Source organism: Cyrtonyx montezumae, unplaced genomic scaffold (assembly GCF_038088225.1).
Source record: "Cyrtonyx montezumae isolate F1298 unplaced genomic scaffold, pur_monq_1.0 scaffold_2, whole genome shotgun sequence".
Taxonomy (NCBI): Eukaryota; Metazoa; Chordata; class Aves; order Galliformes; family Odontophoridae; genus Cyrtonyx; species Cyrtonyx montezumae.
The window spans coordinates 38,799,380-38,814,866 of NW_027071936.1; the positions used below are offsets into that span (position 1 = coordinate 38,799,380).

At 36.9% G+C, this 15,487-nt stretch overlaps 1 protein-coding gene across 5 annotated transcripts in view; it reads right to left on the reverse strand.

Moving 5' to 3' along the window:
- Window positions 1-15,487, reverse strand: part of PPP3CA (protein phosphatase 3 catalytic subunit alpha) — a 190,196-nt gene that overhangs the window by 19,979 nt on the left and 154,730 nt on the right. For all 5 annotated transcript variants that reach the window (XM_065736959.1, XM_065736957.1, XM_065736956.1 and 2 more), the window contains exons 7-10: window positions 13,833-13,910; window positions 12,130-12,224; window positions 2,926-3,051; window positions 197-271 (exon numbers count right to left, since the gene is read on the reverse strand). In XM_065736959.1, coding sequence (XP_065593031.1) covers window positions 197-271; window positions 2,926-3,051; window positions 12,130-12,224; window positions 13,833-13,910 — 374 coding nt within the window. The remainder of the gene's footprint in view (window positions 1-196; window positions 272-2,925; window positions 3,052-12,129; window positions 12,225-13,832; window positions 13,911-15,487) is intronic.

Below are 15,487 nucleotides of genomic sequence, written 5' to 3' on the forward strand. Positions count from 1 at the left end.
TGGGGTTAGAAAGGCAAGTTTTCCATTAATTCTTTCCAAAACATGCAGTAAGCAAATCCATTGGAGTCTAGCACAACAGTTGCTTTCAGCAGCACAAAACTTCAATGGGACCCAGAAAATTATCCCAGCGTTAGTAAATAAACCTTTAAAGTAGTTTCAAGGCAAACAATCTCAATTAGGGACAGGATGCTCTTACCATCAAAACCATCTTCTTCTGTCCCTAATTCATCGTCTGAGCAGATGTTCAGCACATTCACCAGCATCTCTGTCACTAAAAAGGAAAACAAATGCAAAATGTTGACATCAAGCTCCTCTGGTCTGTCAGAGAGCCAGCTCTAGCTGTGGCAATGCTAATGAAAATTCAGTACACAAATGGCACCCCGCTTTTGAAATGTAGACTTTATTTTATACATTTAATAATACAAGCATGACGTGCCCAGTGTAGTTGATAAAAGAGCAGTTTGTATAGTTTTCCAATAGAAAACTGTTCTAAACATAACAATCACTGCAATAAATAAATAAACCTAAACAAAACTTAAAAAAAAGCATTTACAATCTCTGTTTGAAACTGTCGAACAACTAGGTAATTTCTGGGTTTTTTTTTGTTTTTTTTTGTTTTTCCCACCAATACATTTTTTATTTTTAATAAACTTGGACAACAGAGTTGATCACTCTTCTCTTGTTGCTACACTGTGGTAGAATTTCAATTTGCATAGCAAATGGAATGACATTCCAAATGAAAAAGTTAGAGCAAGAGCCATGACAGTAATACTTCCATTTCTATAGACTTTATACACTAGTTGTAGTTCCACAAAACATTTATCCTAGTGAGATGCCAACAAAGGGGCAGCATCAACAAGTAGTACCAAAACAAATGCTGCTGGTAAATTCAGAATATGTTCAGCTTGCTTGCTTTACAACTCAGGCACAGAAGGGCTAGCCTCAGACTACCTGTAAACTCAGCCCTTTCTGCTAACAGCAAGAGTGAGGCACTGACCTGAGAGCACACAGAAAACAGCCAACAACTCAACAAAAAAATCACAGCCAAGTGAAAGGGATTTAGAGACCAAAAAAGCTGAAGTTATGAAGTAAAATGTGAAAACATTAGCAGACTGATCAAAACTCCACTACATCTACATGTAGTAAGCATTGTTAAAATGGTTACCAGGCACAGCTAGCCTTGCACTAGCTACAGAGACTGAAATTTTAAATTTTTGAATCAAATGGTTGTTAAAATTCTCTTCTGTGTGACAACTATGATGGTTTGAAACATAAGAAGGGTGGAACATAGCTATATTTTTTCTAGATTAGTGAAGGACTTAATGTTTTTTCCTTTGACAATATTAGTGGAAAGACTCTCCACACTAACAATGACAAATGTAACTAACTGCTTCCTACCTTTGTTGGACTTTGAGGAATAAAAAAATCTATAAAAGAAGAGAAGTAAAAAGCTGTGTAGAACATCAGCTCTTACACTCCACGAGGTTTGTTTTGCTGCAAAGGGAAACACCAATTCTACCTCCTCTTCCTTGGGCTTCAAGATTTGCAAGCAATTAGTAACATTACGTGCATGGGGAGATATGAAGGAGAACAAATTAAAAAGAAAAGGAGTGTATGGGTTCTCATGAACTCACTGAATCTTGACTGTGCATTCTTCAGTCCCAGGATTTAATCTATGGGAATGTCAATAGGAGAGCTCTGGGAAATGGTCTGACAGAGCACCTTACAGAACCGCCATGTATATGCAGAACAGACTCATTGTAAGAACAGGGCCTGCCTGAATTTATGGTCAAACTAAATGAAAGCTTTTTATCTGCCTCACGAAAGTCTGAAACATGCATCAGCACGGATTATGTAATGTCTTTGTCAGTGGAAACAGCTGTCTATTCTCTGTTAATCCTCATTTTATCATCTATCTGCTCTGTTCAGAGACCTCAGCCATGTCACTGGCAGCTTTTCTAGTACAAAGGAGTGGCTGCAAACAAAGCTGGTCATGACTGCAGGTAAGAGCCACAGCTGGCTGTATTTTCAGTTGCCTATTAAGAGAGAACTGTTTTTCCAAGCAGCTTTTATGAGTTTATTATAGTTTTCTGGCAGTAATTGCTGTTGCAACAATGTACTATAATGGATGGATCAAAGCAAGCCACATCTCAGGCCCTGAATAAAATGACTTGGGTTTAAGCAGTTTGCATTATGTATTCATTTAATATGTTAGACTAAAGCTTTTTTTTTGTGCTCTTTGTGTGCTTGCCATTCACAGCATGAAGTTGTCTTCAGGCAAGATCTGGAGCATCATGTTTTAATAACACATGAGTAACATTTTAGGGTGAGTCTTCTCACCAGCAATGAGGCACCATACACTCTGGGTGGAGACTGGGTTGAGAAGCTGATTTTCCTTCATGCCATCTCAGCTCTCAAGTAACAATAAACCAGAGTGGGTCCTCTGTGGGCCCAGAGTGGGACCAGCTCTGTATTTACTGGTGAAAAAATGACCCATCAACACCTTATCAAGGCAGGTCCAGCTGGATAAGACTGTAACCATAATGTAGTGAAGTCTGATGTGACGTCCTTCAAGAAGAGAACATCCAAGGGAATCCCCTAGAGTTTATAAAGCCACTGCTTATAAAGAAAAATTTTATTCAGTGAATTTGCCTCTGGCCTGCAATGTCATAAGATCTTTTTCTACTGAAGATACAATGGCATCATAGCCTGAAAAGAGTGGAAATTATAAAAAAAGAAAAAACAAACAGGAGGAGTGTGGTTAACCTTTGGTAATTGCTTGTCCCTGAGGCCTGTTTCTTCAAATTTGTCTTTGAAAGCAATTCATCAAATTATTCTTGTCATTTTAAACTATGCCACATGCACAGTGACTAACAAACCATTCTACAGTTTCTAAGAACATATGAACAAAGAAAATTTCCATACCTTTCTCACCCACAAATGGCAAGGACCAGGTAAACACATCCATGAAATTTGGAAGCCAGTATGGATGGGGGGAGCAGTTGAACTGCCTGATATTCATAACGTTGTTCTCATATTTCAATACTGCAGCTAAAATAAGAATAAGACAAAAGATGGCAGATACATCAGTGATTCACTCTCAGACCAGTAACATTGGTAGTATTCATAGCTTTCAGGGTTGCATGACCAGCTTTCAACCACTTCATGCTCCATCAGCAGCACTTGACTGCCAGTTATGATAGGATATAACCTCATAGAAGTCACAAGCCATTTCCAGTTTGGAAGTGGTGTCATCTGCTAGTACTAAGATGCATTTCTAAGTGAACTAATAACTTTTTGAGTACGCATACTTAGGACCTGGCATCTACCACCACAAATGAATAATGGAGACTGCCCACAAATACTCCTTCTCCATAGTTACCCGAGCTTCACACAATCACGCATTAGAGATAATAAATAAAAACGTTTATCACTCAGATTTTGAATGCTACTTTTTCAGTGAACACTTCGAACATATTTCATTCATGGTAACATACAACAGATGATACTTGCTTCTCACATTACTCAATCTCTATGAACATGAGACTGTATGACTGCACAGTAACAGGATTTGTCTTGTTCCATTTAAAATTCGAATCATTCTTGTCAACAGTCTACAACAGAAAAAGACTACATCTGTTAATATGCAGAAATATAGATATTTATGCCATAGCGAAAAGTTTTCTAAAGCACTTTGTCAGTGCTAACTTGTGTTAATGGCTTCAGGTTCATATCTGAAACAGGATCTGAATGACTTCAACTTATTTTTCCAATACTCAGAACAAAGTAAATGAAAGCACTGCAGAATGTATCAGTAAAAAACAGCTATTTATTACTAGAAAAGATCATGCTGTACTCAGGCTCAGTGCAGATGAAAGTCAAATGAAAGAGTGAAAGGATGAATATTGCTTGGGTATTGCCAAGCAGGCCAAGAGCACAGGCAGGAGAGAATATCAATTCTCTCAGGGGCAACATAAATTTGTCTTGGGAGGCATAAAGTAATAATGTTGAAAATGCAGAAGATGGCATAAAATGAAGTCTAACATAAACCTAGATAACTACCCTTATCAAAACTCGTTTCCTAAAGCATTAAGTTTACCTAGCATTATGCTAATACTGCTCCACAACAAATCTGGATGTTTATGCAATTTTAAAATTTTTATAGCCTTTAGCAATTATTACAGTGCTGTAGATGTCTCAAACCTCTGGTCATTTATTGAGACCACACGGAAGGACACTGAATGGGGATAGATGCAACAGCTGTTTGGATCACAGGTCTACTTGTTGGCTTTAAAAGAAATTCTAAGGAAGAAAAATCAAGTGCTGGATTTCTGTTGTTCACTTTACAATCTATATATGCCTCAGCTTGGGAAGCAATAAAGCAATTTCTTCCTTCCCTTCCCTCCCCAACTCTTTTACCTGTCTTCTCACAATGATCTTACTCTTCTCATAACATCTTAATAACGTAGTTGAAGACTCCATTTGATAATAGTATATCTAACCTAATTAGTGTATACTTTAATTTACAGAATATATTTCTTAGAGTCAATTAATTTCTAGAATTATGCACATGAACAAAATAAATATGATACTTGGAATTTATGATGTATGGAGCCGCTTATGAAATAGAAGAGCAAATACTTCGTTTATGGAGAGAAAGGCGACTTTGAGATGATCACCTAAAGCAAGAGGGACTCATAACTATCTCCAACAGAAAGAGATTAAAGTTCTTAAAGAATACAGCTACAGGAGATGGCAGATGAGATTTTTCATCAATATGGGACTAAAGCAATACAGTTGAAGTTTACAAAGAAAGCAAGAAGCACACACGATAATACCATCATAAATGACAAAACATCAAGAATCAAAAGTATGTCAGAAAGACACATCAAAGACACAGATTACAATGCATATTATATCTGGTCTTCCCTTTTTTACCTGTCTTTTTCATATATGCCTCCCCAGGAGGAACACAGCTCCAGTGACTGGTTATTACTTAACAGCCAGTACTGGCAATGAAGTTGTATGACTTCAATATGTCAAAAAACATGGACTGAAAGAGGTGAACAATTAACTCTTAATTATTCATCTGTTTGCACTGGCTGAAGTGTTTCAGTCATTTTTTTTTCTCTTTTCTTATTTTTAATGCATAATGCTGTTGCTACAGGCCTTCCATTTTGCTGCTGATGACAGTCTGGTAGTGACCTAGGAGTTTCTGAAGCCTTCTTGCTGGTACACACTGAAAACAGACTGCTAACATTTACATGAACTTCTGCCAGCTGGGCACCCTTGATTTAAATGAGGCACATTCGACTCTTGCCCATTCTAGTCTCAGTTGGCAGTCATTCCGCTTTTCAGTAAAAATGGCTTAATACTGCTATTAGCAAAAATGAGAAAACTACTGTGAATGCTCTTCATATTTCCATCACTTTTTGGCTTAAATTACCTAAGACACATCAAAATTCATTCTTCTTCTATTACAGTGACACAATTGCATAATAAAAATAAATAGCTTGTGGCTTTACCGTAAAAAATGAATCAAAACCACACATGCTTAATGGATGTGAAGATTCATTCAGGAGGACTAAAACTTCAACTTATTCATTTTAGTGAGTTGAATGAATATATTTTCTCTTCCCACTCTGTCTTCAATTTACCATTAAGTTTCTTCTAAGTTCTGAGAAAGTTGAATCTTTTTAAAATTACTGATTTATTTAAACTGCCCTCTAAAAGAGACTGAGTTCTAAGCAAGACAGTTGGCAAAAATCAAGTTGTAAGGTTTCAGGATTGGCTTTTTTGTTTGGCTTTTTTTTTTTTTGAAGGAAGATGATTTATTTTCAGATTACCATACAAAAACAACAACAACAAAAGCTTTTATAACACCTTATTAATTTATATATCTAAATATCTTAAAAAAGCAATTTTCAAGAACAGTATTTTAAAAACTATTCTCCTCTGTAAGTAACACGTACTGTTTCCTCAAAAATGACTTCAAGGGTCACTTGAAGGAAAACAAAACGCTGTACAATAGACTGGCATAATAAGAAAGAAGGAGGTGATCTAAAATAACTATGTTCTTAAGAGATTAAAATAAGGCAAGGTAATTACCAGTGTCACAAATACTTTCTGAATTTGTAATTTACAATCTTTAATTTACAGGTACAACGTACATCAAATATTTCACTATCTAATAAGATGATCTTAAACAAACCAGCTATTACACAGTAGTCAGAGGAAGGAAACTTTAGCCAGATTGGGAAGAAAAAGCTGCTTCTCTAAGCTTTGCTGGCCCTTTGTTTTTTGTTTTTTTCTGTCTGCTCATCAATCCGTTCTTTCTTTGCTGGCTCAGAAAAGGCTTGGGGGTTTCACCTACACTTCATTCTTAACTTTGCATTATTCTGATGCATAAGTAGCTACAGAAGACCTCAATGGCTCTGATGGAGAGGAATCTTTTGAAAATTCTGTGACCATAAAGCACATGGTTACTGGTTGAGGAGATGGAACAAAGTAGCGTCTCTTCGGCTATGAAACCAGTAACTGAGCAAAACCTGGCTCTCTCAAACTTTTATTTCTAACTTCAGTTGCTTGTTATGCAGCCCCTATACTTCTCTTTCCAAAGCTATCCTCAAGATGGTAGTAGAACAAGCCACCAGCTGCAATTTTATAGTCTACAATCACCAAGAAAAGCAAGAATCTTATTTTCCTATTCCTAAACACACACATTTTAACTTCATTTTGGTACTTGCCGTCGTAAACGAGTTTTAGAAGTCAATGTTTTGTAAAGTGAAGATGTGCAGATATCCTAAATGATATTATACCTCTTTCCAGTGCTTGTAAACTGAGATATCGGATGCTGAAATCACATTAGAATGAAATGAAACACTAATGCAACAGGCAATAGCATTCGTACTGTTTAGCTTTAAACATTTAACATCAGTACCTATGACTGGAAATATGGGTGGTGATAAATGCACAGGTGAAAAACCTCCTTCCTAAAGCTTGGAATAGAGATAGCTCTTTTACTTCTTCAGGATAAAGCACAAGCTCCTGGTGCCACCCAAGACTGCAGTCTCTTTGGTCTCCCTCTGTTACAGAGGGCCCTCAATCACCCTTGTGTTCTATGTCGCACCTGTCAGAGCTGAGAGGGTGTCTCAGATCCCTCTGACATAAAAAATGGCACTTGAAAAGCCTGTATGTTGGGAGCTGAATAAAGGCCTTAGGCAAAGTGAACAACATTAAACCGTGTACCCTACTGTTCAGTTACTCAAACACATCATATTACCTGCTTCAAGTACTGCTGAATATTTTTTTCAGTGAAAATTAATTGCAAAGCAGTTTGTCAGAAGAAGACAACCGAGCATGGTAGACTTACTAGTCCATGATAAACTGCACGTATTTTAGGTAAACAACCTCAAAGTAATTTCAACAAACAAGTTAAATGATTTTCTTGTATTTTTTTCAGAATACTCATCCTGCACTTAGAAATAGTGAGAAATCTTTCAAATTCTTGGCATTAAACACAGAAATTCAGTTTCTGACTTGATGCCAAATTAACTTCAGCATTAACTGTGCAACTGGGAGCAGTGCCTTCTCCTCCAGCAGAGTTGCTAAGTAACCATGGCATTTGCTGCCTGAGACAGGTTAGGGATAAGGGCCAGTGAAATACTTATGGAGTTTAAACATTTTCAAAGGAAAAAATGACTCACAGTGCAAGATAACGAAGTAATATTATTTACTAATCAATAATGAAGTAGGGCTAATTGCAGTTGGAAATCCTGAAGACTTTCATTTGACATGTACAGTTGTATCTTCAAAAGAAATAATGCCAAACATCTCTGCACTGGCAATGAGATGGCCTAAATATCCCAAGAACTTCTCTTTAGAAGCCTTTGTTTCCTTTAGAAGGTTTCATCGCAAAAGCAGTGACAGAGCATTGAAGAGAACTGACAGGGCAAAGAGAAGGTTGCACGGCTTTCCTTTCACATGAAGGGGTACTATTTCTGAAAGATCATCTTTGCCTTTCAGGTACATTATTCTGACGTTTTCCAATGTGAAAATAACTTTCTATGAGACCAATCTGCACTAGGTATATTTCTTAAAATCTATCTACAATATACCACATGCTGATGCTTTATACACACTTGACTGATATGTTACTTATCTGATTTGTTAATAAGCACACCAGTGTACATCTGGTCTTGATTTTTTCTAGCATTCCAAACTCCCCTGTCCACTGCATATTTCCTTCATTTCTTTCCATCATCAGCTTTTCCTTTCAGCAGCAGTACATGTACTTTGAAGAATGTTGGAAGAGACGTTATTTTTTTCAGGAACTCTGGATTCTCTAGTGGTTATCTCATCACTGTGAAACTTACTCTTTTAAAAATGTTCAGAATACTCTGTCTTTAGACAGCTAGTTAAAATTGTTCACTCAGCCAAAAAGCATGCACATGCATGCATGACACCAAAGTGACAGCCAGATAATAAAATATTACATATTGCCACTAATTAACAAATAAATTGCATGCCTCTGTAGATCTTCTGTAAATTCTTTGTTGTTGCCATGGCACAAACAGCATTAGAGCAAGTCCTAATTACGGTGGTAAGAGCTACTAAAAATTGAAACGTGGGAATGAATGTTTAAACACTGTACAAGGCCAATAGGTCACACAATGCAGTACTTTTTGGCAACCTCTTACTATTGCTACAGAGAATTTCTCCTGGTGATGGTCATCCTAGAATCAAGAGGTAAATCTGGACTTAGGCAGTTTTCTGTTTCTTGATTAGTACAGCCTTCACCTGATGCCTTGAAGTCATGGGTAACTACCACAATCAGCTGTCAAAATCAGGAGGATTTTTCATCTTGACCAAGAATCTCTCTCTTTGAATACTACCAATGTAACAGTATTTCACACAAAAAGTTTTAATAATTAACTTACAGAATCTTTTTCATTATGCCTTTTAATAATATGAGTCATAAAGGTTTGGGAAAGTTGTGAAACACCGAACAGAAACTCAGAAGTTGCCAAAAACATATGCATGAATTCTTTGCCTTTGCCAATGTTCTTCAGTATAATAAATATGGAAATATTTATTATATGAAGAATAATTAAATAACAATAAAGAAGAAGGAGAGGCATTAAGGTTCTCATATCTAGGTAGTTTCTGGGTTTTGAAATACTCTGAGAGCATCTCTCTGCCTCCATTAACTACAGTGGGACCCCTGACTGTAATTCCTTAATTGAAAAACCCAACTTTGGCACCTGAAGTCATGCATGTGTGTGGGCTGACGCTGTGATGGGACCAACAGTCACTTGATGGCTGAACTACTCACAGACTTCAAGACGCCATGGCCAGTAACCAGAAGGATGCAGAGAACTCTCTCCATTGCCAGGATCCAGGAGTCCCAGCCAAAAGAGATTCTCGTGGCAGATCAGAACTGTGACAGCATATGCAAAGGGTCCATAACAGCATTATTAACAGCAGACATGCTGAATGTGGTTTTGTTTGGGTACCTTGTCTCGTTACTCCTGCTGAATTTCCTTTTGCTCTAGGAATGTTTCCTATCTGCTCTTTGTGTGAGTATCTGATTCCAGTGATTGATCTCCAGCTAAGATTGAATAAACCCTTAAAACTAGCAGCCAAGCCTAGTCCTGGTGAAGTGCTCTGAAGATAAACAAGAAAGTACATTTGCTTTAATGGATATGAGAACTATTATCCAAGGATATAAAATGAGGATTTGTAGCCCCTTGTAGCTTTCAATTTCTTTTAATAAATAAATAAATAAATATATTTAAAAGCAACATTATTAAAATAAAAAAAACAACCAAAAACAACCCTGGAACACACCACTTGAGATGGAGACTCTAATGAATTAATGCAGGGTGACTTTGCTAGCTAAGTTATAACCAGAAGTGTACTAAGAACATATATTAGTTATGCAAGGCACTAGTAGAAGAGTAGCTGCCTTTCCAAAGGCTGACAGTAACTGAAAACTCAAGTGATTTGGTTTAAAAATCAATCAGATTTCACACCAATGCACAATGAATCAGCTAGAGCAATTGCTCTGCAACATCTCTGTAAGGAGGTGTCTTCCTTTACCTCCTAGAATTAGCCAGCCAGAAGCTCTGCATTCTTTGTAACTACTGCACATCAAGCATGTCACCAAGCAGTCTTTTTTTTTTTCGACTGCTTTAGGATGACAGTTTTTCCTTTCTTGAAAAGGGAAGCAAACACCCAAATGCTATCGAGATGAATATGCATGAGTAATGCAGCATGAAAATATACGCATGATGTACTTTAAAAGACAAGAGCAAGTGCAATCAGTCACGTGAAATAATGCATCAGTGCTTCTAATGAAAGAAAAGGAGACAGTTAAACTAAACAGAAATGCAATAGGAATTCACTAAAGGTCAGTTTCTAAATTAAAAAAAAAAAAAAAAAAAAGTTAAGGAGTGGCACTTTGGTGCTGCTCTCCCACCACTGTGATTTTGCCTGAGCTCACTCAGACTGGATACACTCAGCAGTGCATCCAAATGTCACCCGTGATCGCAGATGGTTATGAGCTCCCAGAAACTGGCTCAGAACCTTTTACCAGCAAGGACTTTCCACCAGTTTAAAGGTTTCCACAGTGGGAAACCTGAGACAAGTGAAAAGACTCTGCTTTGAAATAGAGATAATAGAAAGGAGGTTCTTTTTCACCACATACTTTCTACTTTAAAATTCAAGATTTTGAATTTAATAATTCATTACTTCATAGTTAATGTCTGCCTTCATAACAAAATCTGATGTTGCTCACCCACTGCCTTCATGTGCATGGAACTGCCTTCACGTGTTATGAAGCAAGAGGCAAACGCTTTATGTCACACTACTTCTACAGACCTGTCATCAGGCTACACTCTGCCCAAAGCAGTCCAACTCAAAACACACTTTTCCACCAAGACCAGTGCTACTGCCAAGAAAATTAACACATTCCTTGTTTCATCCTGCTCTTTTTGGGTTGCTAGCAAGTCCTTGTATTATTTATTTCTACAAAAATAGCTTCTGACAGCTCTACACAGACGGTTATTTTGCAGAATGTTCTTATTAATTTTTCCACAAGTTAATAAGCATTTTGAGAATTACATGAACAAAACTCGTTACCTATCAGTGAATTATTTCCTTCCTGTACATACACTGAATGGCATAATAGCTTTCATATTATGAGTTTTATAATACAAAACGATGCCTGAGGAAGCTTGCTTTCGCAAGTTTGCAAAAGGAGAAAAAAAAAAAAAGCTTTTGCAGACAAGTATCCAAATTAAAAATTTCTCTGCTCAAGTATTGATCTCTGTGCAATGAAACTGCTTTTCCCATTGGGGAAAAAAAATATTTTTCTCACAAACACATACGAATAACATTAGCTTTACTGGGAACGGGAGGAAGTAGACATGACTGATCATTTCAAGATACTGGAGAACAGGTTTATTAGAATGCTTTACTTTCAGAAACAGGTTTGGTTTTTTTCCAGTTCATTAGAGATTTCAGGGAATGCAATAAACTCATTGTATTCATCGGAGTCTTTATAGAGTGACCAATGACTGCTTATTTGTGCAACAGCCTTTATTTGGCTAATGGAATTTTATTTCCTACATAATTGCTTTCAAATGATTAACAAACAAAACGTAAAGGAACTCAGACAGTATGTATTCCAAGCCTTACCCACTGAAGATCTGTCAATTTTTGTTAGCTGGCTAGAAGATTTGTTTATACAAACCCCATTAATTTTCTTGAGGAGTAGAAGAGTGACCCAAATAATTATACTGAACACCGATCTCCAAGCACACCAACAACAGCACTTCATAAAATACTTCTCTTTGTTAATAGAGCTGTTTTTACTGTTGTTTCCTGTATAACTTTTTCTTAATAACTTGCAGTCAAAATATAGAAATATCCTAAGGCATATTAGAATCTACAGTTATATTCAGAGACATACATCTGCCCATAATAAACTCAAATAAAATTGCATTATGTAATAAATGGGATGGTCATGAACTACTAAACAGAAAAAGGAGAGAAAAGGAAAAATAATGTAATACATTTGACTAAAGAAGTACACTCTACTGTATATTAATAGAAATCAAATCTTACCTTTGTTATTGTATACATCTAGATAGTTCGGTGCTGAAAAAATTGTGATTAGTGAAGGGAAGCCTGTTGTTTGGCTTTTCCTGTACATGCGATACCTTAAAGGAAAGAGAAGATATTAATTATTGTCTTTTGTTGAAAGCTCACTTATCACTGATCAAACAGTGCAAAAAGCACATTAGTGCACTGGCATTTACAAAAGCCAAGACAGAAGATGTGCACGTGGTTTTCTTTAAGACAGAACAAAATAGAATTTCTGCAGATTTATTCATTACTTTCACTTGGGATATCTAGGAATCCACAACACATTCAAAAGATGCAACCTCTGACTGCAATTCAGCACAGCAGAAGTTGTTGTTATGAATTTGCCTGTGGCCCATCCCTGCACACGCAGCACCTTGGGACACTTCCAGCACTTTGAATTTCACAGGACTGAGTGAAGGCCAGCACAACCACTCCTCCCTTCAGAAGGTAGACATGTCCTCCCCAAGCCTCCAACTGCTTACACTCCTGCATGTGCATGTGATGGCAAGGCCAGGGAAGTGGAAAGTAGAAAAAGAAAGAGGAACCAGAGGGTCAGATATTTTCCGCGCTCTGTCTAACCTAACTGAATCTATTAGTCAACTTATTAGTGCTTGCATATTTTCATTACTTAACCTTTCTGCGTTATGAAAAATAAAAGGCTTACAGGACCAACAGAGCAACACAAAATCATTTCAAGCGTTAAACTTGCAAGTAACTGGAAGCCAATTGACAAAAGATTATTTTTGTCTTAATCTGACACAGTTAACACCAAATACTTATTGTTAGTCTTAAGCTATAAGAAAATGAAGAATGTGAAGGCCAACCACAACAGCTGCACTGAAACCATTGTATAGACCCAGTGCAATCCTTTCAACAAAAGTTTATATTTCACCCCTTATTGGAAAGCAATACAATAAAAATGAAATTTCATTACCATTGGGTATTTCTTGCCAGTTATTTTTGGCAAAGAAATAGCTTGCTTTTAATTGCAGTGAGGTTTTTAAGTATGTGATAATTCAAGCATTCAGAATAGCTTTTTACATGCATAGTGTGTATTGACCTAATTCCTACAATATTATTACTTTATCTGTTATTACTGTTCAGGTTGTGTAAAGTTTCTACCTTCAAATAAACACAATAAACACATTATTAGTTTATGCAATATACCCAAAGATGTTTATTCAGATATCAATCCTTCATTAAAACTTCACAACTACTGTACATTCAATAAATTTTCATGATAAATTATAAAACCAGTTAGTACAGAAATTTGAAAAATTTGAGAAGGAACAATCCTGGCCTTCATGAGCCAAACTGCTTCCTAGGCATCATGGCAATCTGTGTCAGCCACAGTTGAAGAATTTATTTTGCTAAGCTGAATTGATTTTCCCTCCCAAACTTGGCATCCAAATAATTTCTCATCATTTTATGCCACTTAAAATCACTAAGGCTAAGTGGGATATGTGAAGATTCATTAAGTCCTGTAGGTCAGTAGTAATTGTGAAAGATTGCACACTCTTAATGCCAGTGGATTCCTTCATATCATTAATAAAAAGTAATTTTAAGTTGTAAGAGCTCTTAAGTTTTCCAGTTCTCTCTCACTCAGTTACTCTTTCCCGTTCTGCTTAGTTTCACCTGGTGAGTCTTTACTCATGATTAGCATCCTCTTTACACACACTTACCCAGCATCCTGGGCTTCATGAGCTCGGAGTATAGATAACAAGTTATTGTGCTGTAGGAATTCACACACAGCAGGGTAACTGTTGGAAGAAAATAACAGCACCTGTTATAGTATTACCAGAAGCACAACACTTAGCTATAGCTTTCAAAAAATCATACCATATGCATCATTCATGAAATCAGCCCTGCTTTGCTGGCAGATTTCAGTAGGGACAACACTAGAAGCAGCACTTTCTTCTCTCATGCTATAACTACACAGAGAGGAAACATTGGAAATCTGCAATTTATTACATAACAACCATGATGCAGTCATTTCTTCTACTGTGCTTTTAGATTCAACGAGCTCAGATGAAGAAAAAGCAATACAATGGTTGCTTGCAGCAGAAAACCTTGTCCCCTAACAGCAGTAAGCACAGGCTGCTTTTGGACACCAGGTAGTAAGGTAGAAGAGAGAAGGAGAAAGAAAGAAGAAAGGCAAAACAGTCTCCAAATTACATTTGTGATCTTTGGTAAACAAGAATTAACCTTCCCCTTAGCAACTGAAAATATGAATTGTGTCACTTCTGAACACCCCCAGAGCATGTCCATTGAATGTGCTTTTACATATTCTGCTGTATGAAGAAAAAACTATTAGATGAAAATGGTGCAAAATCCCTCTGTCATGCTTTTTTTTCCTGCATGTGAATAATGTTGCTTTCAAATGGGGGAGCCCTTCACCACCATCTCTGTATCATGAAACCCATTCTTACTGTTACAGACACTGAACAAGAGTGAAAAACAAATGCAACAACAAAACAGCACAAACTGTATACAGTTTTGTCAGTACAAGCGTGAAATAATCTTTTTTTAAGAGAAAATTTATTTCTAATTACAGCCAAATACATGTTAACGGAACTTGAAATTACTCCATATTGCTAGTTTCTAAAGCAAGCTGTTTATTGTTATAACAGATGCTTTCTTGCTTTCAAACCACTGATAACTCTCCAGATCTATATTAAAGGACAGCCAGCATGACGGCCATCTACCACATCAAGACAGCAAGCAGAACACCTATCCTTAGTAAGTTAATGCAGAACTGACCTGGCTTTCTCAGTCAAAAGTCAACAAAACAAAGAGCAAAACACAACTAAGAATGAGCTTTTGAGTGCAAAGGTGAAGCAGCAGTGGAATGAAAATAATGCTTCACAGATCTGAACAAAATCTTATCAGATCCCCTAAAAACATCCAAGGGCTGGGAAAGACTGCTTAACCAGATGGCAGATGTGGAGGCTCTTTTTCCTCTTTTCAAGTCATTTATTCTGCTTTACGCATATTTATTTCTCACCCTTGAAACCAAGAGATCATTAAGCTGACTGCTTTCTCTTTTGTGATCCTTCATCCTGGCAGGGAAGTGAGTATCCCTTGAGTTAGCAGACAGCCTTGCTCCAAATCCTTCTGCCTGGCGATCCTATTTCTGAAAGGCACTTTTGAATTTCACCTTCCTCGTTGGCAAAGATCCAGCATGGTATTGGCCTCACTCTCATAGAAACTTAAAGAAGTTGCATTTAAAACATTAAACCTGTGGATAAAGCAAGGGTTGCTACCTCCAGTCACTAACTTCTGTTTAATTAATTCTCTAAAAAATACAAAATCCCATAATAACCAGATACAAGGGCTG